Raw genomic sequence first — 20,175 nt, 5'->3', positions numbered from 1 at the left:
CGGCCGCCGGGCCTGACGCCGGACGCGCCGGGGCAGGGGAGTCACGAAGCGGGGCGCTGACGGTGAGTGAGCCCGGGCCTCCGGGTCCCGTGGGGCGGGCGGGGAGAGGGAGGGAGGCGGCTTCCCCTGCCCGGAGCCCGCCTGGGGAGTGGGACGGCGAGACCGGGCCTCGTTCGGGGACCCCACAAGGATGGCGGAGCCTCCTGCGGCCCACTCCGCTCGCCAGGATGGAGCGGCGTTTGCGCCCGAGGGAAGGATTCCCCCAGGCAGGGCCCGGGGCTGCAGCCAAGTCAGGGAGCCGCTCTCTCCAGGGTGGAACCTGAGGCCGCTTCTCGGAGGAGAGGGGCTGCCCCGAGGAGGAAGCGGGTCGGGATCAGCTCTGGGCCTGGGAGAAGGACCTGACCTTGGTGACCTCGCAGTGACAGGGGAGCTGCCCCCCAGAGCAGAATGGATGCCCCCAGAAGGGACATGGAGCTGCTCAGCAACAGCCTGGCGGCCTACGCACACATCCGCGGTGAGGACGCGCCCGCAGGGCCCTGGGGGCATGGACCCTTCCCGGACCCTCTGACCCCCACCACCCCGCCCCTCCCCACCTGCGCGCCCCTGCCATTGTCACCCTTTCCCAGCCTCCCCCACCCTCGCGGCCTCATTGACCGATGGCCGTTCCCCAATGTCCTTCAAATAGGAGCCCCGGTCCTTGCCCCCAAAAGTAGAACACGGAGTCTTTTCAAGATGGAATGAATCCCACCCGCCAGGGCCCCTCCGTGACTTCTGCCCCTTGACCCCCAGCTAACCCCGAGAGCTTTGGCCTCTACTTCGTGCTGGGCGTCTGCTTTGGCCTGCTGCTGACCCTGTGCCTACTAGTCATCAGCATCTCCTGCGCGCCCCGCCCGCGGCCCCGGGGCCCCGCTCCGCGCCGCGACCCCCGCAGCAGCACCCTGGAGCCTGAGGACGACGACGACGACGAGGAGGACACGGTGACGCGGCTGGGCCCCGACGACACGCTGCCGGGCCCCGAGCTGTCCGCGGAGCCCGACGGGCCCCTCAGCGTCAACGTCTTCACGTCGGCCGAGGAGCTGGAGCGGGCGCAGCGGCTGGAGGAGCGCGAGCGGATCCTGCGGGAGATCTGGCGCACCGGGCAGCCGGACCTGCTGGGCACCGGCACGCTGGGGCCCAGCCCCACGGCCACGGGCACGCTGGGCCGCATGCACTATTACTGACCCGCCCCGGCTCCCGCTGCAAGGCGCTCTGGGTACGGGACATGCCGCTGAGCCCAGAGCTGCCCCAGGACCTCCGGAGAGCCTACCCGCACGGCTCCCCTGGTGCTATTGGGCATGGACCGCCATTCTCTGGGAGGGACCCTTCCGCAGTCCTGCCAGAAGGCCACGGGGGTGGGAAAGGGCAGGATGCAGGGTCCCCACCCCCTCTCTGGGGGACGATGAAGAGGTGAAGTGACCAATGAAAGCTGCATTCTCAGAGACTCAGTCTCTCCCTTTGTTAACCCCTGCCTCCAGCAGTCCCCAGGCTCCTGCCATGCAGACCCCACTCGACCCCTTCAGGTTGGCCACCTCCGCCCGCCTACTCACCCCCCCAAGACTCAGCACACATGCTTGTGTTCACTTCGCAGACGGCAGACACTCGCCAGCCTCACCACAGAACCCGTATGGTCACACGCATTCCTTACGAACGCACTCCTTGACCCGCAAACGCTTGGGCACCCGTCGCCCTGTCCCCACATCGCCCTGGGCTCACACATTCATTGCGATCACACACACACACACACACCCCAGGCCTCGGACCCTGACCTTGACGCTAAGGAGCTATTGTCCCGAGTGTGACTATGCGGCGTTCACGTCTGAGCCGCAGTGCGCTCAAATGGGCGCGCACGGGAGCCCCTCCCGGCGGACCTAGAGACGGCCTGCCCGGCCCCCGCCGGCGCGCAGCTGGATTCCGGAATCCGGGCCCGCGGGCAGAGCCCGACCCCGCCGGGGCCCCTCCTGCCCGCCATTCCTCCAGCGCGGGGCTGGCGTCCGAAGGAGACACCCCACACACACACCATCCGGTGGATAAAAATAGCCGCGCGCAGGCCTTGGGAACGGTAATGGGAGCCACATGTTGGCCAGATGTGCCCGGGAGAGCCCGGCAGGAATGCGGAGGCCCGGGAGCGCGCAGCCCGCCCCGCCCCGCCCGCACGGACCCGGCCCACACGGCTGGCGATGACGAGGCAGAGTTTACTTTCTTGCGTTTCCCAAAGTCGTGTGCAAGGACCTGGGTGGCCCGAGCCAGACGTCCCCCCGGGGTCGGGCCGCGGTCCCTCTCAGGCCCGCCTTCAGTTCGTCTGCGTCTGCGCGTGGATGGAGCCCCGGGTCGGGGATTTCGGGGTCCTTTGCATCATCTGCACCTAAGGGGGACAGGGCGTCAGGGGAGCGGCGGCCGCGGCCCCCTCCCCGCCGTGGCCCACACCCAACCCACCTCCAGCAAGAGACGCTTCTCCCTCTCCCTCTTCAGCTCCTCCCAGATGTCGGTCAGCTTCCTCCTGAGGACACCAGACCCAGGTGAGCGGTGGGGCGGGCTCTTCCCTTCCCACACCCGCTCCCTGTCCCTGCCACTTACTCCAGCTGTTCCCCTATCAGCTCCAGCGCCCTCCTAAGAGACTCCACCTCGTCCTTCAGCGTCATTATGTCCACTCTGCTGTCCCTGCTTTCCGTGGAATTTTGCAGGACCAGAGAATGGAGGCTGGGAGTCTCTTGGGGATCTGGGATCTGCTTGATAAGATCTGAGATTTGGGGGGCAGGAGCTACTTCTTTGGGGAGCGCCTCTGCTTTGGAAGCCATCTCCTCTTTGGGGGGCACCTCTGCTTTGGGAGCCACCTCTTCTTTGGGGGTCACCTCTGCTTTGGGAGCCACCTCCTCTTTGGGGGTCACCTCTGCTTTGGGAGCCACCTCCTCTTTGGGGGGCACCTCTGCTTTGGGAGCCACCTCCTCTTCAGGGGGTGCCTCCTCTTTGGGGGGCACCTCTGCTTTGGGAGCCACCTCCTCTTTGGGGGGTGCCTCCTCTTTGGGGGTCACCTCTGCTTTGGGAGCTACCTCCTCTTTGGGAGCCACCTCTGCTTTGGGGGTAGTCTCATCTTCCGCAATTGCCTCTTCTTCCTGAGGGTAAGCCTTCTCAAGGATAGGCATGGATCCTGGTGCAGACCCACACTGGAATGGGGAGCTGTCTCTCTTAACTAGGGGGTGTTTCATCATACAGAGGCATATCTCTGAGGAGTCAGGCTGGAGTGGGGGTTCCTCTGGCATGTGGGCCTCCTCTTGGGACTGGGCCTCATTGGCCACAAGGGACTTGGCCTCCTGCAGGGTTTCCTCCAGAGAAAAGTGATAGAATTGAATGTTGTCTCCGGTGCAGACCTCTTCAGAAAGCACCTGGTACAGGAACAAGACCTGTTCTAGGGTGGGGGCCTCATCCTCTGGGGGGGGCACCTTTGACTCAGGGGCTTCATCCTTAGGTGGTACTTCTGGGGCGGGGGCCTCATCCACAGAAAAGACCCTCTCTGGAGTGGAGGCCTTGTCCAGAGTCGGGGTCTTCTCTAGAGTGAGCACTTTGTCAGGAGTCAGGATCTTCTCTGGGGTGGGGTTCTCTGGGGAGGGGGCCTTGTCCTCCACAGCCGGGATTTTCTCTGGGGTGGGTACTTTGTCAGGAGCCAGGATCTTCTCTGGGCTGGAAGCCTTGTCTGGAGACAGGGTCTTCTCTGAGGTGGTGGTCTTGTCCAGAGTGGGGGTTCTATTCACAGAAGGGGTCTTTGCCGGGCTACTGTGCTCTTCCTCCTGTGGTGATGGGGGGTGAGGTCTCCCCTGAGGGCTGGAGCTTGAAGGTTCAGGTCTGGTTCCCTTGGCCTGGGATCCTTCACCCTTGCACACCATACCTCTGGGAACCAACCTCTGCCCAGTACCCCCACTCTCCCATGTCCGGCTTCTCACCTGACTGGGTGCAGAGCGTTGTTGCCGGGGAGCCTGGGTTTTGGATCGCTTTCTGCCAGCGTGGCCCGGAACCCCACTGAGGAAGCTGCCATTGGTGCCTATGAGAGCAGACACCCAAGCCTACTCCGACCTCAGCCTCTCCCCATCTTTGTCCCTCAGCACAACCACCCTATCCCTGTCTTCCAGTCCTCCCCTCGTTGGAAGAAGGCAGCCATTACCTGAGTCTCGGGACAGGCGCTTCTGACCATCCCTGCTGGGTGTCCAAGATGTCCTGGAACATATTCCCATCAGGCCGTGGAGTGGGGGCAGGAAGCGGCATTTCCTCTGTTCCCTCCTCCTTCCCCCAACCCCACTCTCCTCCTTACTTGGCTTTGCTGGGCCCAGTGGGGGTTGTCACTGGCTTCTTGACTGTAGAGAGGGATGTTTTGGGCATCCACTTTTTTGATTCCTTAATAGGAGCTAGAAGAGAGGAGTTCGTTTGTCACTATCCATCCATCCACCAACCACTGGCCCTGTTGTGTGCTGTGCTCAGGGGACTATGGACAAGGAATGAACCATATTTGACTGTCTCCTGGGAAGCTGACCACCCTCATGCCACATAAGCACAAGGCACTGTGGAAGCACCCCAAAGGGACACCTAGCAAAAAGTTTTCGGGGAAGGCTTTGAGGGGGAGATGACTCCATATCTTGCCAGGTTTTTATCCATACTTTACCAAGACCTGTCTACTGCTTAGTGCCCATGTACCGCCTGGTCCAATCCTCATCTCTTCCCTGGACCATGGCAACAACTTCTCCTTTCCAATCTGTCCTCAAACTTCTTTAACTTCTCTATGTCATTTACTCCCTAGGAGATCTCACCCCTTCTTCCCTGAACTCCAGACTCAAATCCGACTGTCCTCTGCATATTTCCACTTGGAGAGCTAACTGGGACCACACATTTAACAGGTGCAACCCCTTTGCCCCCGTATCTGCCCCTTTCCCAGTGTTCCTCATCTCACCCATTTAACCACTTGCTCAAACAACAAAATAAAGAGCCATCATTGACTCCTTTTATTTCCTTGTGCTGCACATCTAGACCATCAGCAAACCCTGTCCACTCTGCCATCAAAATATATCCTGAATCCAGTCACTTGTCACCACGTCCACCACTTAGAACTCTAGATCAAATCACCCCCACCTTCACCTGGACTTTTATAACAGCCTTCCCCCTGGCTTTGGCCTCACCCATCCTGCCTATAGAGCGTCCCTCCCACAGCACCCAGAGGGAGCTCACGTTCTATTAGGGAAGCAGACATAAACAAGAGAAGCAAAATGTGGAGTGCGCTAGAAAATTAGTGTTATTGACAAGAATAAGCAGCGGAGTGGACAATTTTAAGTGGGGTGGTCACAGAAGGACACACTGAAGTGACATCAGAGTGAACACAAGAAGGCAGCCACACACAGTGACATTCACATCTGCAGACACACAGCCACCCCAGCCTGTGCACACGTACTGACCTTTACTCACACACACACATTATCACACACACATACACAAATCCAGCCGTGAGTAAGGGTGTGGATTCTACAGCCAGACACCAGGCTTTGCGTTCCAGCTCCATTCCTTGCTAGTTGTATGAGAACTTGGGCAAGTAACCTGTGCCCCAGTGGCCTCATCCTTAAAACACGGACAACAACTGTATACACCTTGTAGGCCTGCCGTGAGGTCTAACTTAATACATATGAGGACCAACTGACAGACCGTAACACATATGAGGACTTACAGCATGGCTGATTAGGTGCTCTGTGGGGCCTTCCCACTGCAGAGCAATTATATTCTGCTTAGGACACAAATCTGAGGCATTGCTGGACTTAAAAGGCATAAGGGAGGTCCACAAAATAACGAACTGGGGCCAGAAAGGTGGTAAGAAGGCAGCTGTGCTCTGTGGCTGCTAAGCCTGGGGCCTGTGATGCCGAGCAGGGGTCCCAGGCTCTGTTCCCTTGGCTAACCACAGGCCCGAAGCTCAGTAGCCACAAAGCAGTGCCACCCTTGCACCACCTTTTTTCAGGAGGCACAGTGGTCTCTGGGTTGGCATCCTCTGGGTACTGGCAGAAGTAGAAACAAATCCTTTCTGGAAGAAGTCTTCCCCTGTGAAGGCCTGCAAGACTCCCACAGATTAAGACCAAGTTATGAGATCATAAACAAAGCTCACATAACACACGAAAAGGCAGGCCACTGAGAGTGGAAGTCAGCAGACACAACGCGCAACAGATACTGGAACTGTGAGGCAGAGAACATGGCATGGCTATGTAAGAAATATTTGAAGAAATTAAGGATGCGCATGCAACAAGGGACCATCAAGAATAGACAGGCAGATGTGGAAAACAATCAAGCAAAAAGAAAACTGAACTACTAGTGATGAAAAACAACTTGCTTGCAAAAAATGCAATGAAAATCTATTACTTACATGTACATGTACTTACATTACATGTACAGGTTGAACAGCAGATTAAACACCGCCAAAAAGCTAGAGAGAGAATCAGTAATGTAGGTGTAGAATGAAACAGAATGAAAAATTTGAGAGTCATGTTAGGAGGAATGGATAATAGAAGCAGGGCTTGGCTCTAGTTGAGTGAGGTGGTGGACAAATCTTCTCTCTACAAGACAACTATAAAGCTAGATAAAAATTACAAAACAACCACTTCAGTGCTCTGGAAATTGTCCAAAGGCATAGGTAATTTGAGAAGTGTTTATACTTGATGGTGTTCTTGCCTAGGGCTGCTCCCATCCCTGCCCCCCCAGCTTGTTCCACGTGTGTATGTTCGGCAGGATAGGGCAGGTTGTGAGGTTGAACAGCAGATTAAACACAGCCAATAAAGCTACAGAATCAGTAATCTAGAAGTACAGTGAAACAAAGAATGAAAAATTTGAGAGCAATGTTAGGAGAAATGGGTAATAGAATTATCCATTCAATAGAATTGTGAGGATCAGCAGCATCACTGCCATGGCTGAAAGCAGTTCACTCCATTTGGAGTGTAAACTTGGATTTGGCATTGGTTCCATAGATATGACCCCAAAAGCACAACCATCCAAAGAAAAAATAAATTCATCAAAATTTAGAACTTCTGTGCACCAAAGGACACTATCAAGAAAGTGAAAAGAAAACCCACAGAATGGAAGGAAATATTTGCAAATTGTATATCTGATTAGGGACTTTTATCTAGAATATATAAAGAACTCCATAACTCAAGAGTAAAAAGAAAAATAACTCAAAAAATGGGCAACAGATCTAAATAGACATTTCTCCAAAAGAAGATATACTAAGAGCCAATAAGCACATGAAAAAATGCTAACATCATTAGCCTCCAGAGAAATACAAATCAAAAGCACGATGAAATACTTTATAATACCCATTACAACTGTTGTAATAAAAAGATAACAAGTGTCAGTGTGAATGTGGAAAAATTGGATTTCTCATATACTGCTGGTGGGAATATAAAATGATACAGCCACATTGAAAAACAGTCTGGTAGTTCCTCCCAAAGTAAACACAGACGTATCATGTGACGTAGCAATTCCATTCCTGGGTACATAACAAAGAGAAATGGAAACATGTCCACACAAAAACTTATACATGAAAGTTCATAGCAGTATTATGCATAACAGCCAAAAAGCAGAAACAACCCAAATGTCCATCAATTAAAGAATGAATAAATAAAACTTTGTGCATTCATACAGATTACTGGGGAATAAAAAGATATAAAGAACAGTATATGCTACAAAATGGTGAACCTTGAAAACATACAAAGTGAAAGAAAACCATTACAAAAGACTATATATTGTATGATTTCATGTATATGAAATGTAGACAAATCAATCAAGACAAAGTAGATTAGCGATTGTCTAGGGCTGATGGGTAGAGTGGGTAGATTGGAGAGTAATGGCTAAAGGGCAGAGAGTTTCTTTTAGGGGTGATAAAAATGTTCTAAAATTGATTGTGGTGATGTTGCACAACTCTATGAATATACTAAATGCCATTGAACTGTATTTTAAATGAATGAGTTGTATGGTATGTAAATGATATTTAAATAAAGCTGTTACCAAAAAAAAAGTTGGCAGGCCAGATGTGGCTCACAGACTATAATTTGCTGACCCCTGGTCTAAATACCACAATTAAAAGGCAGAGATTGTCAGAATGAACAAAAAAATCCATGATCCAACTGTAAACAAGACTGAACAACAGATTCAAAGACACAAATAGGTTGAGAGTAAAAGGCTAGAAAAAGATTATATCACACAAAGAGTAACTGGAAGAGAGTTGAGTGGCTATTTTAATATCAGACCTAGCAAAGAAAAATTACTACAGACAAAGAGGAATAGGTCATAACAACTAAAAGGTCAATACATCGGGAAGATATAACAATTATAGATGTATATGTGTCTCAACAAAGCCTCAAAATCCATGAAGCAAACACTAGTAGAACTGAAAGGAGAAATAGACAATTCACCAATAATAGTTGCAAATAATAGTTGGAATTCTTTCAGGAGAATGGTTAAGACTTTAAACTTAGACTTGTAAAGTTAAAGATACATGGCAAATTTCAAGAGTAACCACTAAAATATAAAAATAATGTGTATAAATTTCAAATCGATGAAAAAAACAAGAAAAACAAAAAAGGAAAAGAGCCACTGTAAAATATTGTAAGATAATTATGATTAATATAGTCTTAATTTACAATTTATCACCAAAGACAAAAACTGAAAGATTAGAATAAAAATGGTTAAGATGGTAATTTTATGTTATATGGCTTTTACCTCAATTTTTTTTAAAAGCTACAATAAAAAAACTTTTTAAAAAGTATTTGAATATATTAACTCTGGTGAGAATGAACAAAAGAGAGGAAAAAATAAACTATTAGAAATGAAAAAAAGGGCTGTTACTTCAGATATGGCTGAGATTATAGGATTATAAGGGAACTTTATGAACATTACACAAATAATTGAAAAAATGTCACCAAAACTGATTCAAGAATTTTAGCCTGACTTTTCTATAACTATTAAATAAATTAAAGAAGTCATTTTAAATCTTCCCATAATGGAAAAAATAAATAAAAAAATAAAAACCGAGCCATATAAATTTACAGGCAAGTTTTACCAGCTTTCAAGGAAAGATGGTTCTCATCTTATAAAAAACCTACCAGATAATTGAAAAGAAAATGTATATTCTTTAGCTAATTCATGAGGCCAGTATAATACTGATAACCAGATGAGGATAGTAAAAATAAATGCAAAAATCTTAAGAAAAATTGGGAAAATATTCTAACAGTATATGAAAAGATAATAAACCATGACTAAGTCGGATTTATCCCAGGAATGCAAGAGTGGGTTTAAAAATTCTTTAGATCCCCATGCTGACCAGCCACAAGAAAATTAAAAATAAAAATAAAATAAAAATTCTACATATGTCATTCATCACATTGACAGATTAAAGGAGAAAACCCATATAATCATTCTGAAAATTCAGATAAACAATTTGGGAAAACTCAACACCCATTCTTGATAAAAATTCTAAGCAAAGTAAAAATCAAAAGGACCTTACTTAGCCTCACAAAAAAACATCTGCAAAAGACCTAAGCAAACATCATATTTATTTATTTAATTTTTTTTTTAAAGATGACCGGTAAGGGGATCTTAACCCTTGACTTGGTGTTGTCAGCATCACACTCTCCCAAGTGAGCGAACCGGCCATCCCTATATGGGATCCGAACCTGTGGCCTTGGTGTTATCAGCACCACACTCTCCCGAGTGAGCCACGGGCCGGCCCCTCAAACATCATTTTTAAAGGAGAAAACTAGAAGCATTTTTTTTTAGAATCAATAACATGACAATGGTGTTCACCATCACTACTTCTATTCAATAGTAAACGAAGGGTGTTCAGAAAGTTCATGGAAAGAGCTGTATTATCTTTTAATTCTATTTTCCACAAGCTTTTTCAAGTACTCTCATATTGAAGATCCTAGTCACTATAAAAAAACAAGAAAATTAAACAGCAGAAGGTGTGAAAAGAATGAAGCATAATTGTCATTATTCACATATGACATAACTGTCTTCATAGGAAACTTTTAAGAATCTACAGAAAAATTATTGGAAATAATCACAGTTTAGCACCATGGCTGACTATAAAATCAATATACAAAAATCAATGCATTTCTAGGCTAGCCAGTTGGCACAGTTGGTTACTGATATGGTGCTGATAATATCAAGGTCCAGGGTTCAATCCCTGTACCAGACAGCAAAAAAAGAAAAAGAAAAAAGAAAAAAAATCAATGCATTTCTATATTCCTGCAATAAACAGAAGAATATCTAATTTTTTATCAAAGAACACAATTTTTTTTCTTTTTTTTTTTGGGGGGGGGGTGGCTGGCCAGTACAGGGATGAAATCTTGGAATATCTAATTTTTTAAAAAAGACAAAATGAAAACTCTGAAGTATCTAGGAGCATCAAGGAATAAAACTTTAAAAATTGTGTAAAACTCACATGCAAAGATAACAAATGATGCTGAAACAACTGATTGCCTATATGGAAAAAGGTATAATTGGATCACTCATTAGAATCAATGCTACATGGATGAAAGCACTTAAATATGAAAAACAACACTTTAAAAGTTTAACAGAAAATATACATGATTGTCTTTCTGAACCTGGAGCTGGAAAAGATTTTTTCTTTTTTTTTTTCGTGACCAGCAACGGATTGCAACCCTCAGTGTCGCGCCCGTACCGGACCGGGACCGGCAACAAGATCGCAACCCTCGGTGTTGCCCCCACTCCTCGCTCAGCCAGTGAGCGGCCAGTCTGTATGTGGGATCCGAACCCTCGGCAGGAGCGCCGTGCTCCCAAGTGGCGCACTGTAGCAGTGCGCCACCGGGCCGGCCCCTGGAAAAGATTTCTTAAACCAAGGATAAGATTGATATGTTTGACTGCATTAAAATTAAGAACTTACGTTCATCAAAAAGCATTTTTAAAACAATGAAGACAAGCCACAAACTGAGACCAAATACTGGCAACATGTATACCTGTAAAGGATTGGTATTCAGAATATATAAAAAACTACAAATTATTTGTAAGCAAGGACATACAAGTTAAGTTGAAAATGAGACAGTACTTTGAACCTACTAGATTCACAAAAATGATGAAATCTTTTTTTTTTTTTTTTGCCACTACAAGGATGGAACTCTGGACCTTGGTATTATCAGCACCGCGCTCTAACCAACTGAGCTAACTGGGCTGCCTGGACCTCTTTCTTATACACTGTGATGGTGGAGTGTTAAAGTGGACAATCACTTTGAAAGTCAATTTGACTTTATCTCACAAAAGTTGAATATTCACATAATATATAATCTAGCATGCCCCTCCTAAGATTATACCTGAAAGAAACTATTGTATGTGTACACCAGAAGAAAAGCATACGAATGTCCGAATGTCCGTGGCAGCTCTATTTGTAATAGTAAAAAACTAGAAACAACTAAAATGTCCAACATCAGGAGACCAGATTGCAGTAAATTCCCTATAAGAGATATTATACAGCAGAGAAAAATAAATGAACTACATCTATACACAACATGGATGAATCTTAGAAACAATGTTGATTGAAAACAGCAAGTTCCAGAAAACTATAAACGTATGCTACCATTTTTATAAAGTTCAAAAACAACAACAACAAAAATTTAGTGATACATTGTTTAGACCCATACATACGTAAGAAAACTTAAAAATTCAAGGGAGGGGCTGGCCAGCTGGTTACAGCATGGTGCTGAGAACACCAAGGTCCAGGGTTCCATCCCTGTACTGGCCAGCTGCCAAAAAAAACCCCCAAAAAACAAAAAATTCAAGGGACTTATAAAGTTCAAGATAGCAGAGCCGGCCCGGTGGCGCACTGCTACAGTGCGCCGCTTGGGAAGCGCAGCGGCGCTCCCGCCGAGGGTTCGGATCCCACATACAGACTGGCCGCTCACTGGCTGAGCGACGTGCGGGGGCAACACCGAGGGTTGTGATCCCGTTGCCGGTCCCAGTCCGGTACGGGCGCGACACTGAGGGTTGCGATCCGTTGCCGGTCACAAAAAAAAGAGACAAAAAGGAAAAAAAAAAACTTCAAGATAGTGGTTACTTTTTGCAAAGGGGAAGTGGTAGAATGGAAAAGAGAAGAAGCATACAAACTATTGGCAATGTTGTAGTTCTTGGGTTCAGGTGATAGAACATAAAATGTTTAGAACATACATATTATGTATATTTTTGACGTGTCAAATATTACATTAAAAGTTAAGTTAAAAAGACATCCCCACAGACACACATACAGAGCTACTCACCAACACACGTCTAAGACACGTGGACATACACAGTCTCATACTCAGACACATAAAGTAGTCCCCCCTTGTCTGTGGTTTTGCTTCCCGTGGTTTGTTACCCACGGTTCACCACAGTTGGAAAATATTAAATGGAAAATTCCAGAAATAAACAATTCATATGTTTTAGTGTTTGTTTTTTTTCCCCTTTGGCTGCTGGCTGGCACAGGGATCCAAACCCTTGACCTTAATGTTATAACACCACGCTCTAACCAACTGAGCTAACCAGCTAGCCCCAATTCATATGTTTTGCCCCAATCCATACGTTTTAAAGGCTAGGTCAAGATGCCTACCTACATCATTTGCCTCACTTTATGTCATCACATAGGCATTTTATCATCTCGCATCATCACAGGAAAAAGAGGGAGTACAGGAGCATAAGATATTTTGAGAGACCATCATACCTTTTATTATATTGTTATAATTGTTCTGTTGTTATTGTTGTTAATCTGTAACTGTGCCTAACTTGTAAATTGAACTTTATCGTAGGTATGTATGTATAGGAAAAAAGACAGTATATATAGAGTTCAGTACTATGTGCAGTTACTGGGTGTCTTGGACCATATCCCCCATGGAAAAGGGGGGACAACTGTAGATTCATACGTTTCCTCACAAAATGAAACAAATCTATAAAACTGATAGTCACATTCCCAAAACACACAGATAAATATTAACATATTAATACACACAAACTGACCCACAGACTGATTCTCATACACTCACCAGGCCCTTGACTCACAGGGGAGGGAGCTCCTATGGGGGTACACTGGACCATTAGGGAGTTATGGGTGTTTATGGGCAACTGGACTGGTGGATAACCCAGAGAGCACCCTCCATTCCCAGACTCTCTGGGCACCCACCTGATTCCTGAGATACCCCTTTCCGTGGGACCAGCTTCTTGACCTATGAAGAAAAGAAGAATCAGAATCCAAAGAGGAGCCTTCACAGGTCTAGGTCCATTCTCATTTAGCGGTAACCCAACAGCTGGGCCCAGGGAGTACCATACCCACTGTTTTTAGGGAGCCCCATGCCCCTCCAGCTGGGTCCAGTGAATGCTGTGAACCCCAACTTTGTCCAAAACAGCCTGCCCCCTTCCTGAGTGCCTGACTCTGTACTCACTGGGGGTGGTGGAAGAACAAAGTTGTCTGGAAAAACTCCTCTTCTGCCTTGACACTCTCCTTCCCACCAGCCCTTATCCTCTGTGGTCTGAGAGAGAAACATGCCAGTGGGGAGGACCCCCACCTCCTTTCCTGGGTCTCACCCCTTCTCAACACCCCCTTCCCTGGCCCTCCCAGCCCCGTTCCTCTCACACCTTCCTCAGTACTTTCACCACATCCCCCTTCCGCAGCGCCAACTCATCTGGGGCCTCGGGCTGGTAGTCAAACAGGACCCTGTAGGTCTCAGGGTGGGAGACTAAGGAGAGGTCAGTCCACTGAAGTCAACCCTCCCCCATCAGTCAGTGTCCCCCTCCCCCACCAGCTTAGCTGGTCCCTCCACCCCCAAGTCAGAGTGGCTTGAGGGGGGACAGTTGGGGGAAACTTTGGCCGGGTGCTCACCTGTCTGCAGGTAGTTTGGAGGGCTGTCATAGGACAAGCTGCTCAGCTAGTGAGGTAGGGGAGGAACAAGATGAGCCTCTAACCACCCCAAGAAGAATTCATCATAGCCATGCCCACTCTGACCCAATTTACCTTGGGAGGCCGCTGGGGATCAGGACTGACTGAAGGCATGTCTTGGTTACCAAGGCCTAGTGGGGGACAATGAGGTTAGGAGGGTGCCAATTCACAGGTTAGGTCATAGGAGAGGGTCAAAGGGGTCACAGGGTCAGAATGTGTGGATCACAGGCTCATGCCACTGGGAGGGTCATTGAAGATTTCAGAGTCTGGTCCCAGAGGGTCACATGGTTGAGGTCTCACTTGGGGGCCCACTGTCCAGCAACTCCACAAAGTTGGATGGGAAGGCTCCCAGCTGCCCGTTCTTCTTCCCCAGCCACCAGCCGTCCTCAATCTGGGGAGGAGGGGAGGACGCAGGGGCATCTGGTTCTGCCCCAAGGGTCACTAGAAATCCTACACCCTTGCTTCTGCCTCAGGACCCCCTTCTCCTCCCTTGCTCCCTCACTTCCCCATCTCTGCGCCCCTCACCATTCCCATCGCCCACACCCTCACTCGTGAGGCGTGCTCCATCATCTGCCCCCAAATCCTCTCACCTCCTTTATCACTTCCACAATCTCCCCAGCTTGCAGCTTCAGCTCGTCCGCCTGCTCCGGGTTGTAATTGAAGTTCACTTTGCACCATCTTTGGGGGCCCCGAGATTTGGCGGGATGGCCTGGGGTCGGACAAGAGCGAGGCAGCTTGAGCCGTGTGCCCCAGTCGCTGAGCTGGCGGCAGGGCAGGCCGCGAGCTCACGCCTCAGTGCCTCCAGGCAGGCCCCGCCCTCGGGCGGAGCATTGTACTCGAGGACCAATCACAGGCCGCAGAACGACCCCGAGGCCCCTCCCGGAGCCCCGCCCGTCACCGCGAGCTGGCGGCTGCCCCGGCGACCTGCCCCCGCCCACCCGCTCACCTCGGCGACGCGCGCAGCGCGGTCTCCGCGCCTCCCCGGCGCCCCGTAGGGACTCTGGGATCTCCTGGGAAAGAGGGCAAGGCGAGGGGCTCTCAGCTCCCGGGAGGAGCGCGCCAAGACCCCAGACCGCCGCCGGCCCGGCCTCACCTGCACCAGCCGCTCGGGGAAGAGGCCGTAATGGCCCGCCAGCTCTCCGCGCAGCCAGCCCCGGGCGGACCCCTCGCGCACCTGCCGGACCACGTCCCCGGGTGCCAGACTCAGCTCGTCGTCCTTCTGCGCGCGGTATCCGGCCAGGACCAGGACCTCTGCTGGGGGAGGACGGGGCGGGGCGCGGCTCAGAAAGGCCACGGGGGCGCGCCAGGCGAGGCCCGGGCTCCGTGTAGAGGGCAGCGGGAGTGGGGTGGTGGTGTAGGCTTCTCCCTTTCCACACGGTTACACGGAGGAGCCACCCAAAACTCTCTGCACATACCCATGGCGTCCTCCACAGCCTCGCAGGTCCCGCTGGCGGCCGAATACTGGGCCCGGCTAGGGTGGGACAGGCTGCAGGACTGTGAAGCCAAGGAGGCGGAGACGCGAGCCGATAGGTCGGGCTCCAGGTGCTGGAGTGGGTGTGGGAGAGGGGGCGGCCCGGTTCGGCTGGTTCGGGCCTCAATCCAGGGGTGAGGACTCCAGGGTCTCTGGCCTGTGCTGCGGTCACAGCTGCCTCACAGGCTTTTCCCCGCCCACCTGAATTTCACCTAAATTCTAGTCTAGCAGCTTCCCCACTTCTCCCATCCTAGACCCCGGGTGAGGCTCCTACCCCTTTGCAGAGCCTCCCCTGGCCCACCCTTTCCTTGCTCGCAAGCTTTTAGCTGGAGGGTATGAGGTGGAGAGAGGCACATACCAGGGTGGGGCACCCTAGCAAGCGGCAGCCGCTCTAAGCCGGGCCCTGGGTGGAGGCAGTGGTTGCTCTAGTCAGAGCAAAGCCATTGCTGGATAGTAGATAGTATACTTCAAATCTCTTGCTTTCCTCTCTGGCAAAGCACCTCCCTCCCTGGCCCCATACTCACCCCCGCACCCCACTCCCAGAAAAGAGAGGAAAGATCCCTGCTTTGGGACCGCAGGGGCCTAGTTTGGCTTCAGGAAACACCTCCAGATTCTTCTTGCAGGAAGGCAGGGGGAAACTTTACGAGCTTACAAAGCTCCTGCTCACAGTCCAGCCCAGAGCTGTCAAGAGTCTGAAGGTTAGGGCCCACCTAAGGCCAGTCTCATAATCCTGCTCAGTGAACACAGAAGGCTGAGCCTGTAAAGGACACTCCTTGACCCCTGCCCCACCACAAAGGAAGCCAAAGTCCTTGCCCATGTCACCACAATAAAAAAAGAAGTGGTTCTCCTGGGGTGTCCAAGGTGCAGGATAAAGCAAAACCACTGGGGTGAGAATCAGTTGCCTCCCTGGTGGTAACTGAGTGTGGGGCTCAGAAGAATGAGGTTGAGCAGCAGTCTGGGCACAGCCCCCACAGGCATTTTACCTTTCAGGTTTCCCAAAACTGCTCTGTGAGTATCTACCATCCCCAACACACACACATACACACTCAGGGTAACAATGATCAGAACCCATTTACATCTGCCACTTTATTTTTTTTTTTTTATTTGCAGGAGGAGTTGAAACAAATTTTAAGGGTGTTTTTCATTTTTTTCCCCTAAATATTAATCATTCAAGTAAAACCAACTTAACTATAGAAATGTAGCAAAGTAAGGGGAAGCATAACCCAAGAAGCAAAGGTTGGGGGGAGTGGGGAGAGGGGGGTGCAGGCCACATACAACATATGCATGAATGCCATATGATTCACCTGCTCAGGACCGCCTCCCCAAAAGGCAAGCACGAGGACCCAATTTTTTTTTTTTTTTTTTTTTTGGTGGCTGGCCAGTATGGAGAACTGAACCCTTGACCTTGGTTACAAGGCTGCTCTCTAACCAACTAAGCTAACCAGCCAGCCCCCACCACCACCCATTTTAAGAGGATGTTTTTCCCCCAAACATCTGAGAATGTTTCAACTTAAGCTTAAGGTTAAAAAGAAAAAACTAAACAAGACCAAAAAAAAAAAAAAAACCCACACACAAAAAACCAAAAGACCCCATGAACCACCCAGCCATAACCACCTTCCTTAAATGATCATAGGAGTTTCTTTTCATTTTATAAAAAGATTAATAAAAAATATTGAAAAATTATTTTCTCATATTTGTAAAGATAATAGCATTCATAAGTTTCTTAGAAAACAGACCAGAAACTGCCCTCCAGTTTCCACCCTGGTTGCTGAAAGATCAGCAGGACTAGAAAGTTTGGGATACTGGAGTTGCTGGTGAATGGGAAGCCCAGCCCAGAAGAAAATATGGGAGCAGGGGCGTGGGGGGTGTGAGGAGCAACTCCATGTGATACATGGCTGCGCAGAAAAGGGGAACACAAGGTGGTCAGAAAGGCCTTAAACTCCTCCTTTACATACAAAACCAGTTTTTACAAAGATCCAAGCAGTTTGGTCCCAAATTGAGGTGAACACGTCAATGTTTATTCACATGCTTTGTTTTCTCTATTAAGAATCAAAGTTGCCCAAATTAAATTGTGCTAATAATACTACATATGCCTAAAAGAAAAGAAAAAAAAAAAAAAAAAAAGGGCTTTTAAAATCAGGACGGGGAGAAGAGACTGAAAATTATCAAATTAGTCCCCTTAGCGCCAAATGAAATGAAATTAAGAACAAAACTGTTGGTTTCTAATAGGGAACAAACCAAAATCCAAGCATCGCTCTCCCTCCCTACCCCAGCCCCCACCCCGCACACCAACAATAAATGAGAAACACAGCTAAAGCCCAATGTGTTGTGTTCTGCTCAAGAGTTGGGCCTGACCCCAGACTCCACGGCTGGCCACCTCTGTCCAGTGGGACACAGCGCCAGGGATGCTTTCCGCTGTAGTAGGATTTTGCATGGCTGTGGGTGGGGGGTTGGGAATGGGATTTTCAGAATTTTCTTGAGGCTCCTCTGTTTAGCTCCTCACCAGCCTTCTTCCCAGTGCCTCTCTCCCCTGGCAAGGGCTCCTGTCAAGAGTAGCCCTTACTCAGCTGTGGGCTGTAAATTGTCCTTCTCTTCTCGGTTCTCTGTCCCACTCTCGTCATCTTCAATCTCTCCTTCCTCCCCACTGAACTTGTCATGGGCCCATTTGGGGCTGGTACTAGACTTCCGGAACATGAATCGGCCCCGACCTCGGGGAAAGGATCCTCGGCCCCGGCCACGGCCCACCCACTTGTCACTGCCTTCTCCTTCACGGTCATCATGCTGAAAAGAAAGAAAATTGCCATCAGTGCCACAGTGAACAAGTGGCCAGAGCTCTCTTCTTTGTGCTCACCCAAATGTGCCTTTCCCAAAAGAACCTGTGCCCTAGGACCCAGCCTTTTACTTCTTTTCTGCCCTCCTTATCTTCCACTCCAAAAATGTCACTGGTTCAGATCCAAGAGAGTATTAGTTGAGAGCCTTATGAATTCTCTCTAGGCAGTAGCTTGGGCATTATGCTGATAATGATGATAAAACCTTCACTGAGCTCTGAAGATCCATTATCTCATTCAATCCTCACATTTACCCTATCATTATCACCCCCCACTATGCAAATGAGGAAACAGGCTTAGAAACCTTAAGCAATTCCATATAATTTAGTACATCATCTCTCAAAGGATGGGTCTGAGAAAGCCAATCACACCAAAGCATGAAACTGTGTGTGAACTGGGTTGTTAGGCAGGTAAGAGACTAAGCAACACTCAGTACACATAGCTGGGGCTCCAGTTCTTTCTGACCTTCTCCATCCGCAGCCTACCATCTTGTATCTCTCCCCTCTTATTAGCTCTGTGCAAGGTGATGGTGTGGCATAATAGGAAAAAAAACTTATCCTACATCTCAAATAATCCCTGCTCTGACAATCTCATGAGACACAAGAAGGGATCCAATGAAAGAATAAATGAGAAAGCATTTCAAAAGCCAGAGACATTACTTCATCTGCCCCATCACTTCAAGGAACATAAACCACCTCCCACCTCCCCAACCCCCCCACCCCCACCCCACATGCAAACAAGGGCTTTAGGCTCCTGGAGGTCAGCTCACCTAAAGTGCTAGCTTCTGACTAAGACTGATTGTTCACCACACTAAATGAATCCAGATCAGCAATGCTTGCAATGCTTTTTCACGTGGCAGATGGGGCAGGGAAGAGGGGTTTTTTGTATGGCTTTTAATCCTTCCCTTTACAGCAGTCTCACTCCAGCACTGGGACCAGCCAACTACAATTCCCTAGAGGTAGGTTCGTGGGTCCTCTAGAAGCCTCAGAGCAGCTCCAAGCAGCTCTAGAAAAGTGAAGGTGGCCATGCACACAACCTGTTTCCTAGCTGTGCAACTGACAACACAGACCCATGCCAGCAATTCTGGTGGGTGATGAGATTCAGCTGCATGTTTACCTTGGTTATAACACTCAGAGTCACACCTGCTTGTATCTGAGCCTGCTGTTGACATGGCAAAGACAAGAGAGCTCACTCACTGACCAGGTAATTCAGCCTCGAAAAGCCTCAACCTCAGAGAGGCACAGAATTGCATGGGAATGATCAACAGCTTAGATAAAAGTCCAAGTGGCATTTCGTTTTGGAGATGGATCCCTTTTCTCAAAGATAATCTGAACTATCAATCCTGCACTGGGGAGTGAAAGAGAGAAGCTGGGGCATCAGGGAGAGTTATGGCTCTATCACAGAGAGGAGGCTCATGCTGGGAGTGGGTGAGCAGTAAAACACGTTCACAGACCAAAAAATAAAAAGGCAAGAGCAACACTTCTTGCTTATCCTAGAATCCATAAACACCTTAGACGATAAAACCCTTTTGAGGAAAGGACTTTCCTTCTAGAAAACACCTATCTCGTTCGCACTACACTATCCAACAAGTACACATTCACCAGTGCAATATGCCTGCACATGCATTTAATCACAGTTTAGGTCAGGACCATTAAGGCCCCAGTTATCCCCAGACACATACCAAGTAATATTTCTTGCTTTTGGGTGTGTATTCTGGGTCCCACTCCTCTTCTCGGTTCCTCTTTTGAAAATCGTTGTTGCTGTTGTTGTTATTGTTACCAGAGTAGTTGCCTCTGCCCCAGCCTCTCCCTCTGGCTCGAAACTGCTGGGACAATAACCAGGACAGGAACAAAGGACCATGTCAGAGATGAGAAAAACAAAAAACATACAAACTCCCTTGCATTCTGTTC

General features: G+C 49.0%; 3 protein-coding genes across 4 annotated transcripts in view; 1 reads left to right on the top strand and 2 right to left on the bottom strand.

Annotated features, from left to right (window-relative positions):
* Nucleotides 1–38: 38 nt before the first annotated feature.
* On the top strand, nucleotides 39–1,480 carry EVA1B (eva-1 homolog B (C. elegans)). Its single transcript, XM_008585584.1, has 3 exons — nucleotides 39–62; nucleotides 420–514; nucleotides 790–1,480. The coding sequence occupies exons 2-3, from the start codon at nucleotides 448–450 to the stop codon at nucleotides 1,218–1,220; spliced, it is 498 nt and encodes a 165-aa protein (XP_008583806.1). The 5' UTR covers nucleotides 39–62; nucleotides 420–447; the 3' UTR covers nucleotides 1,221–1,480.
* Nucleotides 1,481–2,211: 731 nt separating this feature from the next.
* Nucleotides 2,212–16,254, bottom strand: SH3D21 (SH3 domain containing 21). Its single transcript, XM_008585691.1, has 19 exons — nucleotides 16,105–16,254; nucleotides 15,382–15,511; nucleotides 15,060–15,220; nucleotides 14,913–14,976; nucleotides 14,557–14,675; nucleotides 14,267–14,357; nucleotides 14,042–14,097; nucleotides 13,910–13,955; nucleotides 13,666–13,766; nucleotides 13,473–13,559; nucleotides 13,214–13,256; nucleotides 4,340–4,433; nucleotides 4,193–4,245; nucleotides 3,975–4,072; nucleotides 3,141–3,821; nucleotides 2,871–3,068; nucleotides 2,614–2,816; nucleotides 2,473–2,536; nucleotides 2,212–2,401 (listed from the first exon to the last, which is right to left on the bottom strand). The coding sequence occupies exons 1-19, from the start codon at nucleotides 16,252–16,254 to the stop codon at nucleotides 2,330–2,332; spliced, it is 2,511 nt and encodes an 836-aa protein (XP_008583913.1). The 3' UTR covers nucleotides 2,212–2,329.
* A 235-nt stretch (nucleotides 16,255–16,489) lies between these two features.
* The window catches only part of THRAP3 (thyroid hormone receptor associated protein 3), a 71,260-nt gene continuing 67,574 nt past the window's right edge, over nucleotides 16,490–20,175 (bottom strand). For both annotated transcript variants that reach the window (XM_008585565.1, XM_008585573.1), the window contains 2 exons: nucleotides 19,947–20,090; nucleotides 16,490–18,218 (listed from right to left, as the gene is read on the bottom strand). In XM_008585565.1, the coding sequence (XP_008583787.1) occupies nucleotides 17,997–18,218; nucleotides 19,947–20,090 (366 nt within the window). In that variant the 3' untranslated portion in view covers nucleotides 16,490–17,996. The remainder of the gene's footprint in view (nucleotides 18,219–19,946; nucleotides 20,091–20,175) is intronic.

This window comes from Galeopterus variegatus, unplaced genomic scaffold, assembly GCF_000696425.1.
Source record: "Galeopterus variegatus unplaced genomic scaffold, G_variegatus-3.0.2 Scaffold106, whole genome shotgun sequence".
Taxonomy (NCBI): domain Eukaryota; kingdom Metazoa; phylum Chordata; class Mammalia; order Dermoptera; family Cynocephalidae; genus Galeopterus; species Galeopterus variegatus.
The sequence above is the reverse complement of the archived record's forward strand: the minus strand, read 5'-3'. Positions and strand labels throughout refer to the sequence as shown.

Excerpts from the sequence above, each read along its gene's own strand:
- EVA1B (XM_008585584.1), top strand. The coding sequence starts at position 448 with ATGGATGCCCCCAGAAGGGACATGGAGCTGCTCAGCAACAGCCTGGCG. Across the intron at positions 515-789 it reads GGCCTACGCACACATCCGCG|CTAACCCCGAGAGCTTTGGC; the intron begins GTGAGGACGCGC and ends CTTGACCCCCAG.
- SH3D21 (XM_008585691.1), bottom strand. The coding sequence starts at position 16,254 with ATGGGCAAGGACTTTGGCTTCCTTTGTGGTGGGGCAGGGGTCAAGGAG. Across the intron at positions 15,221-15,381 it reads GGCTGTGGAGGACGCCATGG|CAGAGGTCCTGGTCCTGGCC; the intron begins GTATGTGCAGAG and ends GTCCTCCCCCAG. Across the intron at positions 14,358-14,556 it reads TTGTGGAAGTGATAAAGGAG|ATTGAGGACGGCTGGTGGCT; the intron begins GTGAGAGGATTT and ends CCTCCTCCCCAG.